General features: G+C 54.2%; 6 protein-coding genes across 6 annotated transcripts; 2 read left to right on the top strand and 4 right to left on the bottom strand.

Moving 5' to 3' along the window:
* Window positions 1-1516: 1516 nt before the first annotated feature.
* CPAR01_05998 (uncharacterized protein) lies at window positions 1517-3332 on the top strand (the record flags this gene model as incomplete). Its single annotated transcript, XM_060490272.1, has 5 exons — window positions 1517-1727; window positions 2171-2275; window positions 2520-2541; window positions 3039-3123; window positions 3186-3332. The coding sequence occupies 5 exons, from the start codon at window positions 1517-1519 to the stop codon at window positions 3330-3332; spliced, it is 570 nt and encodes a 189-aa protein (XP_060351738.1).
* Window positions 3333-4288: 956 nt separating this feature from the next.
* Window positions 4289-5333, bottom strand: CPAR01_05999 (uncharacterized protein; the record flags this gene model as incomplete). Its single annotated transcript, XM_060490273.1, has 2 exons — window positions 4289-4411; window positions 4518-5333. The coding sequence occupies 2 exons, from the start codon at window positions 5331-5333 to the stop codon at window positions 4289-4291; spliced, it is 939 nt and encodes a 312-aa protein (XP_060351739.1).
* Window positions 5334-6485: 1152 nt separating this feature from the next.
* CPAR01_06000 (HIT zinc finger) lies at window positions 6486-7629 on the top strand (the record flags this gene model as incomplete). Its single annotated transcript, XM_060490274.1, has 2 exons — window positions 6486-6940; window positions 7083-7629. The coding sequence occupies 2 exons, from the start codon at window positions 6486-6488 to the stop codon at window positions 7627-7629; spliced, it is 1002 nt and encodes a 333-aa protein (XP_060351740.1).
* Window positions 7630-7839: 210 nt separating this feature from the next.
* On the bottom strand, window positions 7840-8946 carry CPAR01_06001 (uncharacterized protein; the record flags this gene model as incomplete). The annotated part of the gene is made up of 1 exon (XM_060490275.1): window positions 7840-8946. One exon carries the CDS (start codon window positions 8944-8946, stop codon window positions 7840-7842), a length of 1107 nt encoding a protein of 368 aa, XP_060351741.1.
* Window positions 8947-11190: 2244 nt separating this feature from the next.
* On the bottom strand, window positions 11191-11370 carry CPAR01_06002 (uncharacterized protein; the record flags this gene model as incomplete). The annotated part of the gene is made up of 1 exon (XM_060490276.1): window positions 11191-11370. The coding sequence occupies one exon, from the start codon at window positions 11368-11370 to the stop codon at window positions 11191-11193; it is 180 nt and encodes a 59-aa protein (XP_060351742.1).
* Window positions 11371-11546: 176 nt separating this feature from the next.
* CPAR01_06003 (uncharacterized protein) lies at window positions 11547-12014 on the bottom strand (the record flags this gene model as incomplete). The annotated part of the gene is made up of 1 exon (XM_060490277.1): window positions 11547-12014. The coding sequence occupies one exon, from the start codon at window positions 12012-12014 to the stop codon at window positions 11547-11549; it is 468 nt and encodes a 155-aa protein (XP_060351743.1).
* Window positions 12015-15123: the final 3109 nt, after the last annotated feature.

Genomic DNA, 15123 nt, shown 5'->3' on the forward strand with positions numbered 1-15123 from the left:
ACCATGTCCTCCAGGCCGTTGCTTCTTTGTTCACCCAACAGCAACTAGAGCAGGAGCTGCCTCTTCAGATCGTGGGTTTCGGGGGGCAAGAGGGAAGGAAGCGGGGAAACAGAGCCTACCGGACTGGACTCTGGTTTCCATTATGACAGACAGATGGAATCGAAATTGGAAACAAGCCATCAAAGGTGCCTGGTGATAGGTCTTCGTACCTACCCACTAACAGCATGCACACTACCTACGAAGCACATGGGAGCCTCTCGCGACGTCTTGGCTCCTCCCCGTCCATCCGAATCCATGGTGGCACCTCGACGGGGACATCTTGTTTCCACCTCAGCGCTTCCTCTCTCATTTGCTATATTTCTCGCTAGTTCATGGCTGGACCTCTGTTCGTACATCGATGCTACCTCGGTCTGCATAATTACATACTCATCAAATCCTCACTACTTCGTCGTGCTCCGGCCGAGACTTCGATATACAGTAGACTCGGGCGACAAGTCGCGGCAGACGCAGCACCGGCATACAACAATACCGTATCCATATTGATACCTCGCTACTCCGTTCTTAATCAAGGCCAGCCTCGACGACTAAGAAGCTTCCCGAATAAAGCGGGTTGCACTGCCATCTCCTATGGTCAATCCTTCATCCGCGTCTGCAGAAAATGATGGCACTTGCGCATAAGATTCTTTCGAGTCCTACAACTACAAATCACCTCAATCACCACCACCCCGCTCATGACATGCCATGCCTGCAGAGAAGCGTTGTGTGATACGTCTGCATAGTACGCCCATGTACCCCAGTCGACGGCGGCACACGCATACACTTCATATATTCGCCAGCGCGGCGTACTTCCTACATTACATTGAAGGTTTTGTTTCCATATATTCCGGCGCTACCGTCATGTTTGCACATCCGATGTTCCCTTCGGCCCACCATTCTTCCGTGGCCCCGGAGGGGGGGGGATCTGAGGGCTAAGAACAACTTCTAAGGATGCGACTATCACACAGCGAAACTACACTATCGAAACACCTAGGAAAACCAGCGTGAGCGAGGAACGAACTTTTCCGGATCGCCGACATGAATACTACCTGCGGTCAGAGTGGTCCCCGACGATGCCGTTAATACTGCAGCTTTCTTCTTGTATGCTTTCCCTCAGCCTCCGGGCATGAAGTGGCCATCTGACCTCTATGCGGCTGTAACAGGCTGAGCCCATTCGCCCATCGCCGATCCTCCAACCTTTAGCGGCCTTTCGCCCCTTGATCAACAAATGGCCAAGTCCAACTTCGGTCAGCGGTGGCATAGCGCTGCAATCAGGAGGAGCATATTTGAACCACCAGCAAGTCGAGCCAGCCAACCGGTTGACTGCATCCATCGTCCTAAGTGCCCAAGAACATCTGGTGGTCTCGCCGTTGCAGGGTCTCACCCTTCTACTACTTGGCCTAGGCCGCGGACGTACGTGAGACACAGTCGTGATCCAAACACGTCTGTTTCTTGAACGCAACATAGAGCACGCGCCATCATGTCCGGGAACACTTTGTACGGCAGCGGGAGCCACGGTCGATGTTCGCATGGCGGTTTCCCTGGAAAGTTTGGAGGTTTGCCGTTGAAAGTTGCAAGGGTGGCTGGAATTCTGCAGCTTGCCATCGGTCCTCATCCCTCACCACCCCGCACTAGATCCATGTTCTACGAATGTCCGTGGGCTCACGTTCCGATACAAACAAGGCGACAAGGTACAAGGAAACGTCTTTCAGTCTACGCCACTTAATATCAGTATGAGACGCCTCGAAGTTGCTGAGACCCTGTTCTACAAGTATCAGCTGAAGAGGAGTCAAGGTCCCAAGTGCCATGATGCGAGAAATCTGGAGCCACGGCCGCTACTACCGGCAAAGGGAGAGAGGACTACGACCCACAAAATGACGGACCAGCTTTTGCACTGAGTATCGCCGGTCAATGACCTATAGGAGACTATCACTACATACCATCTCTGATGCCAAAGGGAGGCACCACTAGAGGCAGAGGTGCATGTGCAGATGCAGGCAGAAGGTTTGGCGATGAAGGTCTGGGTTCAGGGCACTTCTCCGAGACCGAGGAGGGGTAAGGATCTGTGGAGTAAACGGGCTGCTGCAGCATGTCACGCGCGCCATCCTCAAGCTAACCTCCTTCATCTTCAAAGGCTTCTTCGATTGGACTGTCCCACTGACCTCACAGTGGCATCATCCAGACTCTAGGCGTATGGCACGGTTCGGAGCTTTCGATATCGAATCAGGTGTAAACCCAGGTAAGCAGTATTGACGACGATGAAGGAACGCACTGCCGGCAACCGGTGGGCGGAGACAATGTCTGGTGCGTCTTTGAGATAGATACGACCACGGATGACTTTCCGCCTCTAGGCCGACGCACTACTAGATCCGCAGTATCACGCATTTCGATTCCATCGACCAGCTATGAGGAGAGTATGAACGCATCAGACATTGAGGGGTTTTCTTTAGCCATTTGAATACCTTTCTACTCCTGAATTGCAGCTTGTCTATCAACCACACCCTGGTAAGAGTGAGACTGAGCGTCACGCTTCAGTTTTGGACGATGCGCCGAGCTTGAGACCTAGCAACCCGACCTATATCACGTATACGAAGATGACGAGATATACCCAGGTATTCTCTGCAGTTAATAGGATGATCTGGTGGTCTACAAATGCGACCATCAAAGACGGCAACGAAACGCAACGTACCGCACCGTCACTGGAGATCGACGACACCGATGGAGGGCGAAAGTCAAAATCAGCCAGGGGGCTTTACCCCGGATTATCATCTTGTCATTAAACTCAACCGTGAGCGGCTGCTGCAACGGCTCCCCAAGAAGCCAGAAGTCAAAAGGTGGCCAGAAAAACGTCTGAGCGGGCGTCAAACATTCACAACCTAGGAGCACCTATCCGTACGCGGATCTTGAAGGGAATCATCTGGAAGTTTGACCTTGGAATGTTGGGTTTCTTCGAAGTTGCTGCCCACCAAGCGGCGCTACTGCAACTAAAGACGGATACTCAGGGTCTCCAAGATCGGTCCTCTCCTGGCCCACCTGGCGCGACCGCAACTGTTCCGCTCTTGCATCTGGTCTGCCTCAGATTACAGTGTAAGTCGGCATCAATACCATGGCTTGCTGTTCGCAACTAATTCTGTACTGCGATATTGTAGCAACGTCAACAGGGGCCTGCCAATCGTTTCCTAGGGGGCACTGGTGGTACTCGGTGCGGAGGCAGAGACGGGACAGGCATGCACCCGGCAGACTGGCATGATGATGAGGAGATGCGGCACGAGATCAGCGGAAGTCAAGGAACCTAAACTTGACCGAGCAGAAAAGACGAGCCAGGAATTCGGTGGGCCGTTGACCTCCTGAGGCCTGTTTAAGGAGAGAAAGAGGGGTGGGAAACAAGACGGAGATGGCCGTTCTGATGAGGTACGGCAGACGAAATGGCGTGAACGTTAAAACCACTCTCAGAATTGCTCAACCGTGGGGACGTCAAGACGCAAGAGAGTTGAGGGGTTTTGATGATTCGATGAGGGGTTCCTGTACGGGAACGACCACCCCCGGCCCCCCGCCCTGATCCGCTGCAGCGACCCTTGGTTGGGGCCAGAGTCCAATCAGGACGAGGGCAATAGGGAAAACCCTCCGCCAACCCTGCTGGGCCTGCGCATTGCGTTACGACGGATACTGATCTCGAACGCGGCTGGCTAGGCTTTAGCAGGCCATGGATGATCTTTACTCGCATTGTCAACGGCATTTGTCTGAATTCTGCAATCTGACTTGACGCCGGCGGTGGTAGGGTTGTGCGCAACAGGCCCTCATAGGCTCACCCATATCGTCATCCATTTGGACCTGGACCGGCCCCAGCTCGAACCTTGACTTTTTCCTTTTTTTACGTTCGAGGCGACGCAGCCCATTCCGGGTCAGTGAGGCATCACATCCGACCGAACACGAGGCTCAGCGATAGCGGTTTGCGAGGTAGGTCTCGGACCAGGTCATTCATTATCTGTGCACACCTTGACTATGCGAGGCTGGCGTAACCCTACGTAGACGTGGACGAGGCTGCGATGAAGGAATAGCAGTGTACGCTTTTGGTAGTGGGTATTGTCTCCGTCACCGGGTTGAAGCCGGATGACACGTTTCTCTTTAATTATACAGCAGTTCTACAGGTATCATGCGCCTCCTCAATATCTTGTTGTTTCGTCATTCTGAGAAGTGTTTGGGAACCACTTCTGGACAGTCTTCCTCATATCGCATTCGAGCGTGCTACTGTTTATGCCGCGGTCGCCTCGGGTCCCTTCTGGGACTTGAGCTTCTCCTCAAACTTTGCAAATTCTTGGATGGCAATCTCCTCCTCCTGGTCGAGGATCTGCTCGACGGACTTGACCTCCTCAATCTGGATATGCCAACGTCAGCACGTATGTTCTACGGTTATTCGGGAGGCACTTTGCAGGAAATCTCCAGGAAACCTCCCAAGAACCACAGATGTTGAGTCAACTTACATAATGCATCAGCATGCTCTCAATACCATTCTTCAACGTCACGGTGCTAGAATCGCACGTCCGGCACGCACCGCGAAGCTTCAGCAGCACGGTACCCTCGTCCGTGAACCCGCGGAACTCGATATCGCCGCCGTCCTCCTGGATAGCAGGCCGTATCCTCGTCTCGAGAAGCTCCTTGATCATGCCGACAACCTCGCTGTCGTTTTCATCGTACGCCAAACTATCGGGCTCCTCGGGGGCGCCGTCGGCGGCCGCACCGACACCGCCTTCCTTGTCTGCCGAGACGGTGACGATGGTCTGGCCCGAGGTGATAGCCTCGGTGATGAGGGCGAAGATCTCCGGGCGGATGTGTGCCCAGTTCGCGTCGGGGGATTTGTTGACGGTGATGAAGTCGGCGCCGTAGAAGACCGAGGTGACGCCGTCAATGTTCATGAGCTGGGCGGCGAGCGGGGACGGGTAGGGCGGCGCGATGGTGGAGCGCGGGTTGAGGTACTCGATGAAGGGGGTGGAGAGGGTGTCGGGGAGGATGCGGTGGTTCGGGAGGAACTTTACGGCGTCTGGGTTGGGCGTGTTTTCGGTCTGGATGAAGATTGTGCGGACGGCGCCGGTGCGGGCGGCAAAGGGGGATTGTCGCTGGAGGGATTGTTGGTGTCGACTTGTTGTTGTCGTCGGGCGGCGTTGTGATGTTTGGTTGTTTTGGAGGAAGCCGGTGTGTACGCTGGCGAAGGATCGCGATTGTGAGGGTCTGGAGGTGGCGAGCCTCGATGTGCGCGCGACGGCGCGGAGGGCCGTCCTCGTTGCTCTGTACGATGACATTGTAGCGAAAGATTTAATGTGTTTGGTGGCCGTCGGGGTCTCTCCGATCCGATGATTCGTCGCTATCGTCGTTGTTGACTGAATATACAATGTCGAGGGCGAAGGTTTTTGGTCGTCCAAGAGTGAGGAGAAAAGTCGTAAATGTTGTGGGAAGATGTATCGGCGAAAATGTTGATTATTCAGACGTATCCGTACAAATTTACCAAACCTCACACCTCGGCATTACATCCGGTGACGGAACCTTTGAATTTTGACAGCAGGCAAATTACAGCGCGAGGAAAAAGGTTGACAAAACTGGAAAGAGCTTTCCACTTTTTTTGCACATGCCTCTCAATTCCGAGGCGTTGCATTACCAATCATCGAGGCTCTCTGCGGGAATTGGTCAGTTTTTGGCCCTGTCCTTTCTTGGGGGTCAGGGTCAGTGAACGGTGGACGGTGGACCACTCAGTCAGTGCCAGGGGGTTCGGACAGCTGGAGAAGAATGACGCAGAAAACTGCCACTCATGGAACCCCTCGGGTTGGTCCGTGGAATTCCCGGTTTCTATGAAGTGAATGCTTTTGTGGGGAGCTCGGGGACAGCTAAGGTAAGGTATTTTGGCGGTCAAGAGGCTGTTCACCGCCCAAGGTTTTAAGGAACCAAGGTATTATGGAGGAAAACGCCCCGCCGGAAAATCGTCAAACAGACAGACGGCAGAAAAAAGTTTCGAAAAGGAGCCCAAAGCAGAGAAGTCTCTCGCAACCCAACTGGCAGAAAAAAAGGAAAGAAGACAGAAAGAAAAAAAAAAAAAGGAACGCGGGGTTATCGTTACTCAAAGCGTCCAACGACGTTATCTCGATCCTTGACCACCTTACATTACCTACCTATCTGTACCCTGAATCGCAAAGGCTTGTCCTTACCCTTGTCTCTAGTCAGCACTTTATCCGTATTTACTTTTTTTTTTTCCTTTTCGGAGAGCGAGAGAGCAACCATTGAACATCGACGCAACATACCCGACAACGGAGAGCAACTTTCCAGCCAGCAAACGGACACTCTTCCACGACACTCGTTCTTCGCCAGCGACAGCCTCCTCCGGACCCCCTTCCCTCCGCCCTCTCCAGAACCAAGAAATAGTCGACCGAACCGCCGGCTTCCCTACTCCTCCTCCTCCCAAGATGTCAATCCCAGACGACACCTCCACCAACGCCGCCCCCCCGACATCCCCCAAACGCGCCGCACAAGACGACCTAGCAACCGAACCCGAGTCCCGACCCCCCGCCGCGAAACGGTCCCGCGCAACGAGCCCCTCGCAACAAGACGACGATGACGATGGCGAGGCAAAGACGAGGGCTACGACGGCGGCGATGGCGAATGCCTCACTGACGGCAGGTGAAGGCGAGGGTGAGCTGGGTGACGGTGAGGGTTCAGCAGCAGCAGCAGCAGCAGCAGCAGCAACAACAGCTCCCACGGTGCAAACGACACAGACACAACCCGCGGCAGGAGCAGCAGCAGACGAGACGTCAGAGACGACAACACAGCGTCCTCCCCCGTCCGCGCCAAAGACAAAGATGTGTGGTGTATGCCACGAAAAAGAGGGAAAATACAAGTGCACGCGCTGCGCATTACCATTGTACGTACTTTTTTTCACAATTATGCTCGAGCCTGTTTCATGGCGTTTTCTTCAAAAGTACTCATTCTTCGTTATACGTGGTTTGTTTCTCATTATATACATTATCTTTACTGACTTGCGGGCTTCCCCTTTCTCCCTCCAGCTGCTCCGTCCCGTGTAACAAAACGCACCGCGAGAACCACCCGCCCGATCCCGAACCGGCGCCGAAACCCGCCTCAGCCGCCATCGAGCCCCCCGCGCCGAGCGGCGATGCCGCCGCCGCAAGCGACCCAAGGAACCCCTTCAGCGTCCTCGACGACTCGGACCAGCTCCGGTACCTCTTCCGACGGTACCCGACGCTGCAGGCGCGACTCCTCGAGATCTTCGCCGCCACGGAGCCGCCGCCGGAACTGCAGTCCACGGGGAGCAGCCTCAACGACATGATGAAGGCGCGGGCTTTGGCGGCCGCGAACCCGAAAAAGGAGCAGTGGACGCACGACGTCGGGATCCGCAAGGGGAAAGAGGCGCTGCGGAGGGCCAGGGCCGCCGACGGCGAGGACGGCGAGGGCGTGAGGGAGTACGTCGAGCTCATTAACCACCTCATGTCGCAGGCGAGCGCGGCGGCCGAGGCGGAAGAGGTGATTAGGAAACAGGCGGCTGAGAAGGATGCCGAGCTGATTAGACGCCTCATGACGGAGGACCGCGGGTGAGAGGGCGTTTTGTGGTTTTGGATTGGGTTATGGTATGATTAAGGCGGGCGGCCTGCGTGTATTTTGCGGCAGCCCTGTGTTGGATAAGGCGTACGTATACACACGTTCGACCGCGAGTGTGCTGCAAAACCGCGCCGTGTATGCATAGATGGTATCGATCATCAGGTAAGGGTCCTATTTACTCCCTTGACAAAAGTTTTCTTTCGGAGCTCAGTGGTTGACTTTGAATCGCGCAAAGAATCCGCTCTTGGGCGACCTCAAGGCGGTGTCGGACGGCGGGCTGTTGTCCCGGGAGTGGTTTTCTTCCCGCCCGTGTCTGGTGAGGGCTCCGAGTTTATGCTTCAGAGCCCATATGGAATCCGCCTTGCGCAGTGACGGCTTCGTCTTCGGCTGCGGCTGCGCTTCGTCGCTTTGGGTCCAGTCCACGCGGTGCTCATAGGGGTTGTGATCCGCCGCCTCGGGATCATCAAGATGATATGGTGAAGAAGCACCAGATTCAAAGGGGAGGAGAATGTCACCGGTTGTAGCCCGCCTGGCAGATCTGGTGTGGTCAATCTCACCGGCCCGGCCAACACCCAGCGGTCCTTCAATGGTGTGTCTGTGGTGGTTACGGTCACGGTGCGCGCGGGAGCTGCCCAGCTCAGCCATTTCCGGAATCTGTTCGTGGGTGATGGGGGCGCGGTCCTGATGCCTCTCGCGGTGGCCTTGCGCAATCCTGAGGGCCGTCCTCGACAGCTTGCGAACGAGACCCTTGCTGTCCGACGTCTCGGTCGTCGTTGTGCGCGAGAACTGCGCCGCGGCGAACTGTGGGATGAAGGGGTGCTTGTCACCGTCAGAGCCTTTGCGTTTCGAAGACGAGTCCTTTCCGCCAGACTTGGAGCTGCGGGTGTCTGCGTCGGACGTCTTGGACTTTGACCTTGCGGAGCTGCCAGAATCCACTCTCTCCTTGGTTGGCTTTACGGTAGGCTGCGCAGGTCTGGTGGTGGTGGTGGACTGGCCGGGCTTGAGTGACCCTTGATCAAGATACTCCCTAGCCAAGCTTGCATGCTGTGGGTGACCATCTTGTAGCCCGTTGAGGGCTGGAGCTGGTGCTGCCGGTTTGGACGGCGCGGTGGCCTCCGCTCTGGCCCTCCTTCTCTTCTCGGCGTGAAGCTTCTGATCGGCAAGGACCTTGACGAGTTTTTGAGACAGTTCCTCGGGGTCGAAAGGCATCGGCTGCGAGCACCGCTGTCTCGGCCGAGGAGGGGCGATTGGCTTGATGGGCTGAGCTGCCGCCGCCGTCGGCTGATCACGAGGGTAGCTCATGTTGTATAACATGTTGATCGCTGGAATGGAAACTACTCCACCGATACTCGAGATCAAGGTTCCAATTAAAGATTCAAATCTTCGAAACTCCGGAATGAATGTGAATGACGAGGCTCAGTGCCGAGTTTGTTAGAAAACAAGGCGTAGTCGCAAAAAGCGTTTCCGGACGGAGGGCGCTTTTTATGTATGAATGGAGATGCTCCAGTGGGTAATTGAGTGAACTGAGAGAACGCGGGGGTGGGTTGATCGTCAGAGCAAGTCGGGTCGGGCAGTTAAGGTTGTTTGTTTCCTGGCAGGGGTAGTAGTCATGTAGGTAACATCCGTTGCCAAAAAAGAGGCTTGCTTTCCTTTGACGTGAACGCCCGGTTGAGAACGCCCCTGTGGGTGAGAGAGAAAAAAGATAGATGAAGAAGGATCTACAGTTGGAAAGTTGAATGACCCTTGGGTTCAACAGCGGTCTCGGGGTGTCCTGGGGTTATGTATATGTCATACGACCGGGACGTAGGAACCGGACAAGCAAGCAAGTAGCACGCGGGCTCAATCCAAGGCTCAAGCGAGCGAGATGCACCACCGTCCGTCTGGACCAAGGCGGGTGAAGTGGGTCGCAGAGCTCTTCTTCCTTTCGCGGTTCCAAGGGTCCTGTCGTCCTGTCGGCGATTGGGAACGTCCCAGGCGCTGGACCTGCGTTTTGGGGGCTATTGGTGCGTGCGTGTCGTGCGTGCCGGAGTGCGGCGGTTGGAAGGTGGTGAATAACGTCGGGCAAGGTGTCTGTGTATGTGTGTGCGTATGTGTGTGATGTGAGGTACGCAAAGGTCGATTAAACAGAGACAAGTAACAGTGACAGAAGAGACAAGAGACAGCAAAATAAAATAAAAAAGGCGGAAAAGATGCAAGAGAAGATGTCGGCGGTGGTGTGCGTCGCTAGTCCCGCAGGGTCCCAGACAATATGTACCTCACGGGGACAAACTTCAGACCTGCCACCAAGCGTGCTATTTCCTCTCTGTGTCTTTCTCTGATGCCTCTCCGTATGCGCGCGTGGTGACGGCGAGACAGAGAATGGGACGGGAGCCTGGTCTGGCAGAACTCGGACGACGGAGGGTGTGGCTTTTGTGGGTGGTGTCTGGCGCAACAAGGATTTGGAGAGACAACACACTCGACTTTGCGTGGTGTTTGTGTGTGTGAGAAATGCGAGGGCGATCTAGCGAAAGACCGAGGAAAGAGATGAGAGACCAGAGAAGGCTGAAGAGACAAGAAAAAGTGACTGAGAGGGAGAAGTGGTCGGTAGCGAGAAGAGACGGGCTTTGCGAAGGGGGTATGGGAACGTGAAGAATTAAAAACCACAAGGGGGGGTTCACGGATGTCTTGAGAGACACGAGCGTTCCATAGGTTGCATTTTTAGACACCTCTGATGGTATTTAATGGCTTGAGGGACTGACTGGTTCTGGTCATGGTAATGGCCCGGTGTGGATGGGAATGAATGCATGGGGGTTGGATTGGAGACCATTTGCGTCCATTTAGACCAAAGGCAGACAAGTACTCGGAATCTCAGGGGATACCATAATTCTTAGTCCATACCGTCAGCATGGAAAAGCATTTTCGAACGGCTTCATGCTTGGAAAGCTTTACGTTGCACTCTCCATTCTGGAGCCTTTCGGGATTGCAGTTAAAGCAGGTGGGGTTTGGGAAATACAACCGCCTCCATCACGCATCACGCATCGCGCCGCTTATTTGGCTTCAGGTACTAGGCTTCAAAAGATCCCTCGCCTTGCCTCACTGAGCTGTAAGACGGGGAATTGGACCTTTAACCAGCCCACCTCGCCTTACTATCCTCAGTAACCTTACCTGACGGAGACTTGTACCTTACCTTAAGCGGCGAGGATGGGAACTCGAGGGCCCTGGACAGTTCGTTATCTGAGGGTTGCCCACCTTTTCTTTGCGCTTGTCGGCACGCAGCGCATGGGACAGACAAGCTATCAAACCTGCATACCACCGCCAGTCTCCTAGACCCATTCTTTCTTTCCTGTACTTCCCCTTCCCTGTCCCTTTCCTTCTCTCGGCGGCACCAATCAACCCTGCGTCTGAGGTGTTGTATCAACATGTTCAGCGTGACGACCTCCTGCTGTACGAATAGCCGACTTCTCCGTACTAGTCCGATGTGATTTCATTAGAATATCGGCCCTAGCCTGTGGGCGAGTAAGGGCGCGCATGAACTGGGGTGCCGGGAGACCACCACCACCAGCTAACCCGAACCATTCCTTATTCGACCAAGATCGTGACCTGCAAAGAAAATATACCACAAAAAATAAGGTGACAGGGGACTGAAGGGGGAAGAATAAAAATTAAGGTAGCATGGCCGTGGTGCTTGAGCCTACCTTTTGGATGAACCGGCCGGACAAACGCGGTATGGCTCGACATGTTAGACGCCTTGTTGGTCATCCGAGTTACACTGGACCAGTGATCGGATGCCGCTTTGGGACTGTCTCCGGGCGTTCGCACGCTTCACCGACACCACACGGAGCCGGCTTCCTCCTCCTCTCTCCTCACTGCTCAAGGACCTCGACCACTTCTTCGGACGTCGGTGGCGCTGTCTGTTCTAAAACCTCGACAGCAATTCACCATCCGACCTCTGTATGAGAGCATGGTCGGAGGGTAGGACAATGGCCAACATGCCGTGTACATTGTGGCCTGAACATGCTTCTGATGTGTGTCGAAGGGTATGTGCGGGCGTTAGTCACTGTAGGGCAGCCTGTGGTGCGCTTCTTGCAAATGTCAAGACTGGAGGCTAGAAGCAAGTCTGCTGCGGCAGGGGAAGGGGTAAAGGGGGAGTTGACTAGTTCCCTGACAAGCGTGATATGCACGGTGGCTCCATGTGCGCCGCACAACCGAGTTAGACGGCTTCGTTTCTGTCTTCTGATCAATGGGTTGAGGTTGCTGGTGTCGACTACGGGAGGGTGTGGAGGTGATGCCACGTTCCTTCGGGTCACCGTCCCTCCCCAGTCTCCCCCAGCTTTCCAACCCCAGACGAGGGCTGTCACGCTGGGTACGGAGAGATCGACAGACAAGAAGTTCGACCGCGCCATCTGAAGCCTCAAGACATCCCAGCCATCGAGCATGGTGAGGTTAGCTTTTGGGCTCGCCTATGTCTTGGAACCATCACCAAATCACCGTCAGTAAGCAAGTAAGTCGACGGAGAAAAAGTAAGAGAAAAGAAATTATCAGAGACAAAGAAGAAGGAAGATCGGCGGCTCTCGGCAGTGAGTGATATCCAGACGGTTAGTGAATAAACGCTGCAGATGCAGACGAAACCGGAAGACTCGATCCCCCAGGGAGGTTGTTAGACCCAACTGATGACAGAGTCAATCCTATTGGGTATGATCAGCAAATGGTCCGCCAAGCGTCGTCTTATCTCTTAATGCTCCTGCAACACACGCTGGATTCGGCCATGGCGCGATCTCCTGAATAGGCGCACCCAGTGGATAGAACCGCAGCATCTCACCCCTAGACTCTAGACTGTTGACTTTGAGTCTGACCAACAGCAATTGTCTCGGTTGGTGGTAACGCTGCCTGCTTGCCTTGGTAAGAAATTCTGCTTGCCATCCGAACAAACTGAACAGTACGTCAAGAGAGCTTTGTTGCTTTTCTCACTCAGTCCGCCGACTTCACCGTTCTCACCGCAATCCGTATATCGCAAAAAGGCGCGGCTCCCAGCGCAGCAAGGTCTCTATGCAAAACACGCCATATAAGACTCGGTGAGGTATCGCGAGAGAAAGGTACCGTAGGAATGGGGTTGTCCACTTGTGCAGCTTGCTGCACGTCTGCATGTCTTGCCCTCGTATCGCCTTCCATGTAACCCTACGCTGGGTTTTACGAAGCCATATCATGCAGCTTGGCGATGCAGCCACGCATCCATCGAGTGTGTTGCTGGCGGCACCCTGAACTGCCGCGTACGAACCCCACAAGCAGCCCTCCATTCCCTGTATCCGTACGTAGTTGTTGGAGGCACACAAGTCATTCTGCTACGCCACAGCTGCAAGTGTGTGAAATAAAGATTGCTGATCCGGAGCTGACCATTTTGACTTTGCTAACACACCCAATTCCCTTGTGTTCTCTCTCGGAGCCGGGCCGGGCCTGATGTGTGGTTTGCGACCTAGACGTAGCCTAACCACCAACGGCGAAATGTCGAGTCCCTCAGCTCGACACGTAACTCAACCTCTTCGAATACGTATTGCCGGTCCTCACAAAAAATCTTGAGCAAGAGCATGGCATTCCAGCTCATGATGGTTTTGGAATAGCAGCAGCCCGTATAACTAAGTGAGGCGGGTACTGTTCGCCAGACGACGCCGTCGTCAAGCCGTGGCTGGCATTTTTCAGTCTATTGAGAAGGCCAATGCCACAATCGGCCCGCTTATCGACCATGCGGTTCTCCCGCTGCAGACCTGAAAAAGCAAGAAAGAAAAGAAAAGAGGCAGGCTAGAGCCAGCGCTATTGTGTTGCACTGACTTGAATTCGAGTTGCTGGCGAGATCGTGAGAACCACAAGTGAAAGCCGCGACATTGTCATCAGCTGATGTTGGATGAGTCCAGGACTTCATGTGGTAGCTTGGGATATACACTTTGATGGAGGCACTTGTAACTATATCCGTAGCCAAAGCGCAGGAACGTGGCCCAAGACAAGGGTCCTCCAGTGGAGAGATGCCAAGAACGCGGCCACAATTTAGTCGACGACGTTATTTCCACTGCGATCCGTGTCAGCGCCGGTTGCCAATCCTTCGTGTCAGAAAGTCGAACGATAAATTGTTTCCATCGTGAAACGGAGAAGGATCAAGTAGCGCGATCTGGTGTTTGCAAAGGGGGGTTCATTGGAGCTGAAGACGTCGGTACCATTTCTTCATTATTGCGATGCTCAGGTAGAAAAGGGCTTGGGACGAGGGATGGCCAGGCAATTTCTCAATGAACCGTGCTCAATTTTTTGACAGAAGTTTATTCGAACCAGGCTCCAATAGTCCGAGTTGAGGCCGGTGCGTCGTCAAATGTCCAGGGAGGTCGGACACATTGAATGAAGATGCCGCAACCGTACTCCGTACAGAAATACACAATATTGTTTGTGTCCGCCGTGAAGTGGGCAAGATACTTGATGGAATATCCGTAGATGGAGCAACTTGCATCGCAACCCGGCCTGGTGGAATGTCGAGGCCAGATCTGCGTGCCAATGCCGACCGAAGATGACCGGCAACCATCCAGGTCCCGAGCTACTGGAACGGCTCAGAGCCATTGCCGGGATCATATTCCTGGAGAAAACACCTTGGAATGCCGCTTATTTCGAGACGAAACCTGGAGTCTTTTTTTGGTTCGCTCCAAACATGGTAAACTGTGACTGTTAGTATGCGAAGGAATCAACGATGGTGCGTTTCGGGAGCATGGCTTGATGGTGAAAGCAACCCTGCAGAAGCTCGTGGAGCTAAGCTAGGAAGCTTTATTGGCCTGCGGACCACGTGCTGATGCGAAATTGCGATGATATGGGCGCCGGAGGATCATGGCACAAATTGAAGTGCTTCATCTTGAGACATGAATGGTGTCTGTACGCGCGCCAGCAGCATTGTTCTTGACAGAAGCTTGTTGGGCATGAGTTTGGCCCTGCAGGATTGACCCATGGCGAGCTTGTCGCGAACTGGGCATCCGTACGTCATCGGTGAGTTGGTATTGGGTTTCGGCGCAAGTGAGTTTGCTGCTGAAAAAGGTAGATTGTCCGGACAAGTGCAGCGTACCTCGTGAGGACAGTGGGAAGAAGCATAATAGTAGGTCTTGGTGTACAAAGGGATGTTCATCTGGGGTTCAAGTCCTGAGCTGGTAGAGTTTGCAGACCGCCAGTTGGTGATGTTGGTCGCAATGAGGAAGCTGGACCCGGAGCAACGAGCCGGAGTCAACCCCGGACGACATGATTCACGAGGGTTTGATTTGACTTGATTTTTGGTGGGCTACTGCGTATGTAGTTCGGGCTGCTCAATGCAAGGAAAGGAATCAGTGTAGGTAATAGTAAGGCAGGTTGGCGTTAAGGAGCAGTGGCAGCTACGGATGCATAACATCTTAGGTACCTTTGGTGCATCGAAGCCGTCTAAGGTACTTAAGTTAGGTCGGCCCAGTAGATTTCTAGCTTCGGAAGGAGAGAGGTCCACTGGAGCAGCAAGGGACG

The sequence above is a fragment of the Colletotrichum paranaense genome (genome assembly GCF_030867605.1).
Source record: "Colletotrichum paranaense strain IMI 384185 chromosome Unknown Scaffold_4.1, whole genome shotgun sequence".
Classification (NCBI taxonomy): domain Eukaryota; kingdom Fungi; phylum Ascomycota; class Sordariomycetes; order Glomerellales; family Glomerellaceae; genus Colletotrichum; species Colletotrichum paranaense.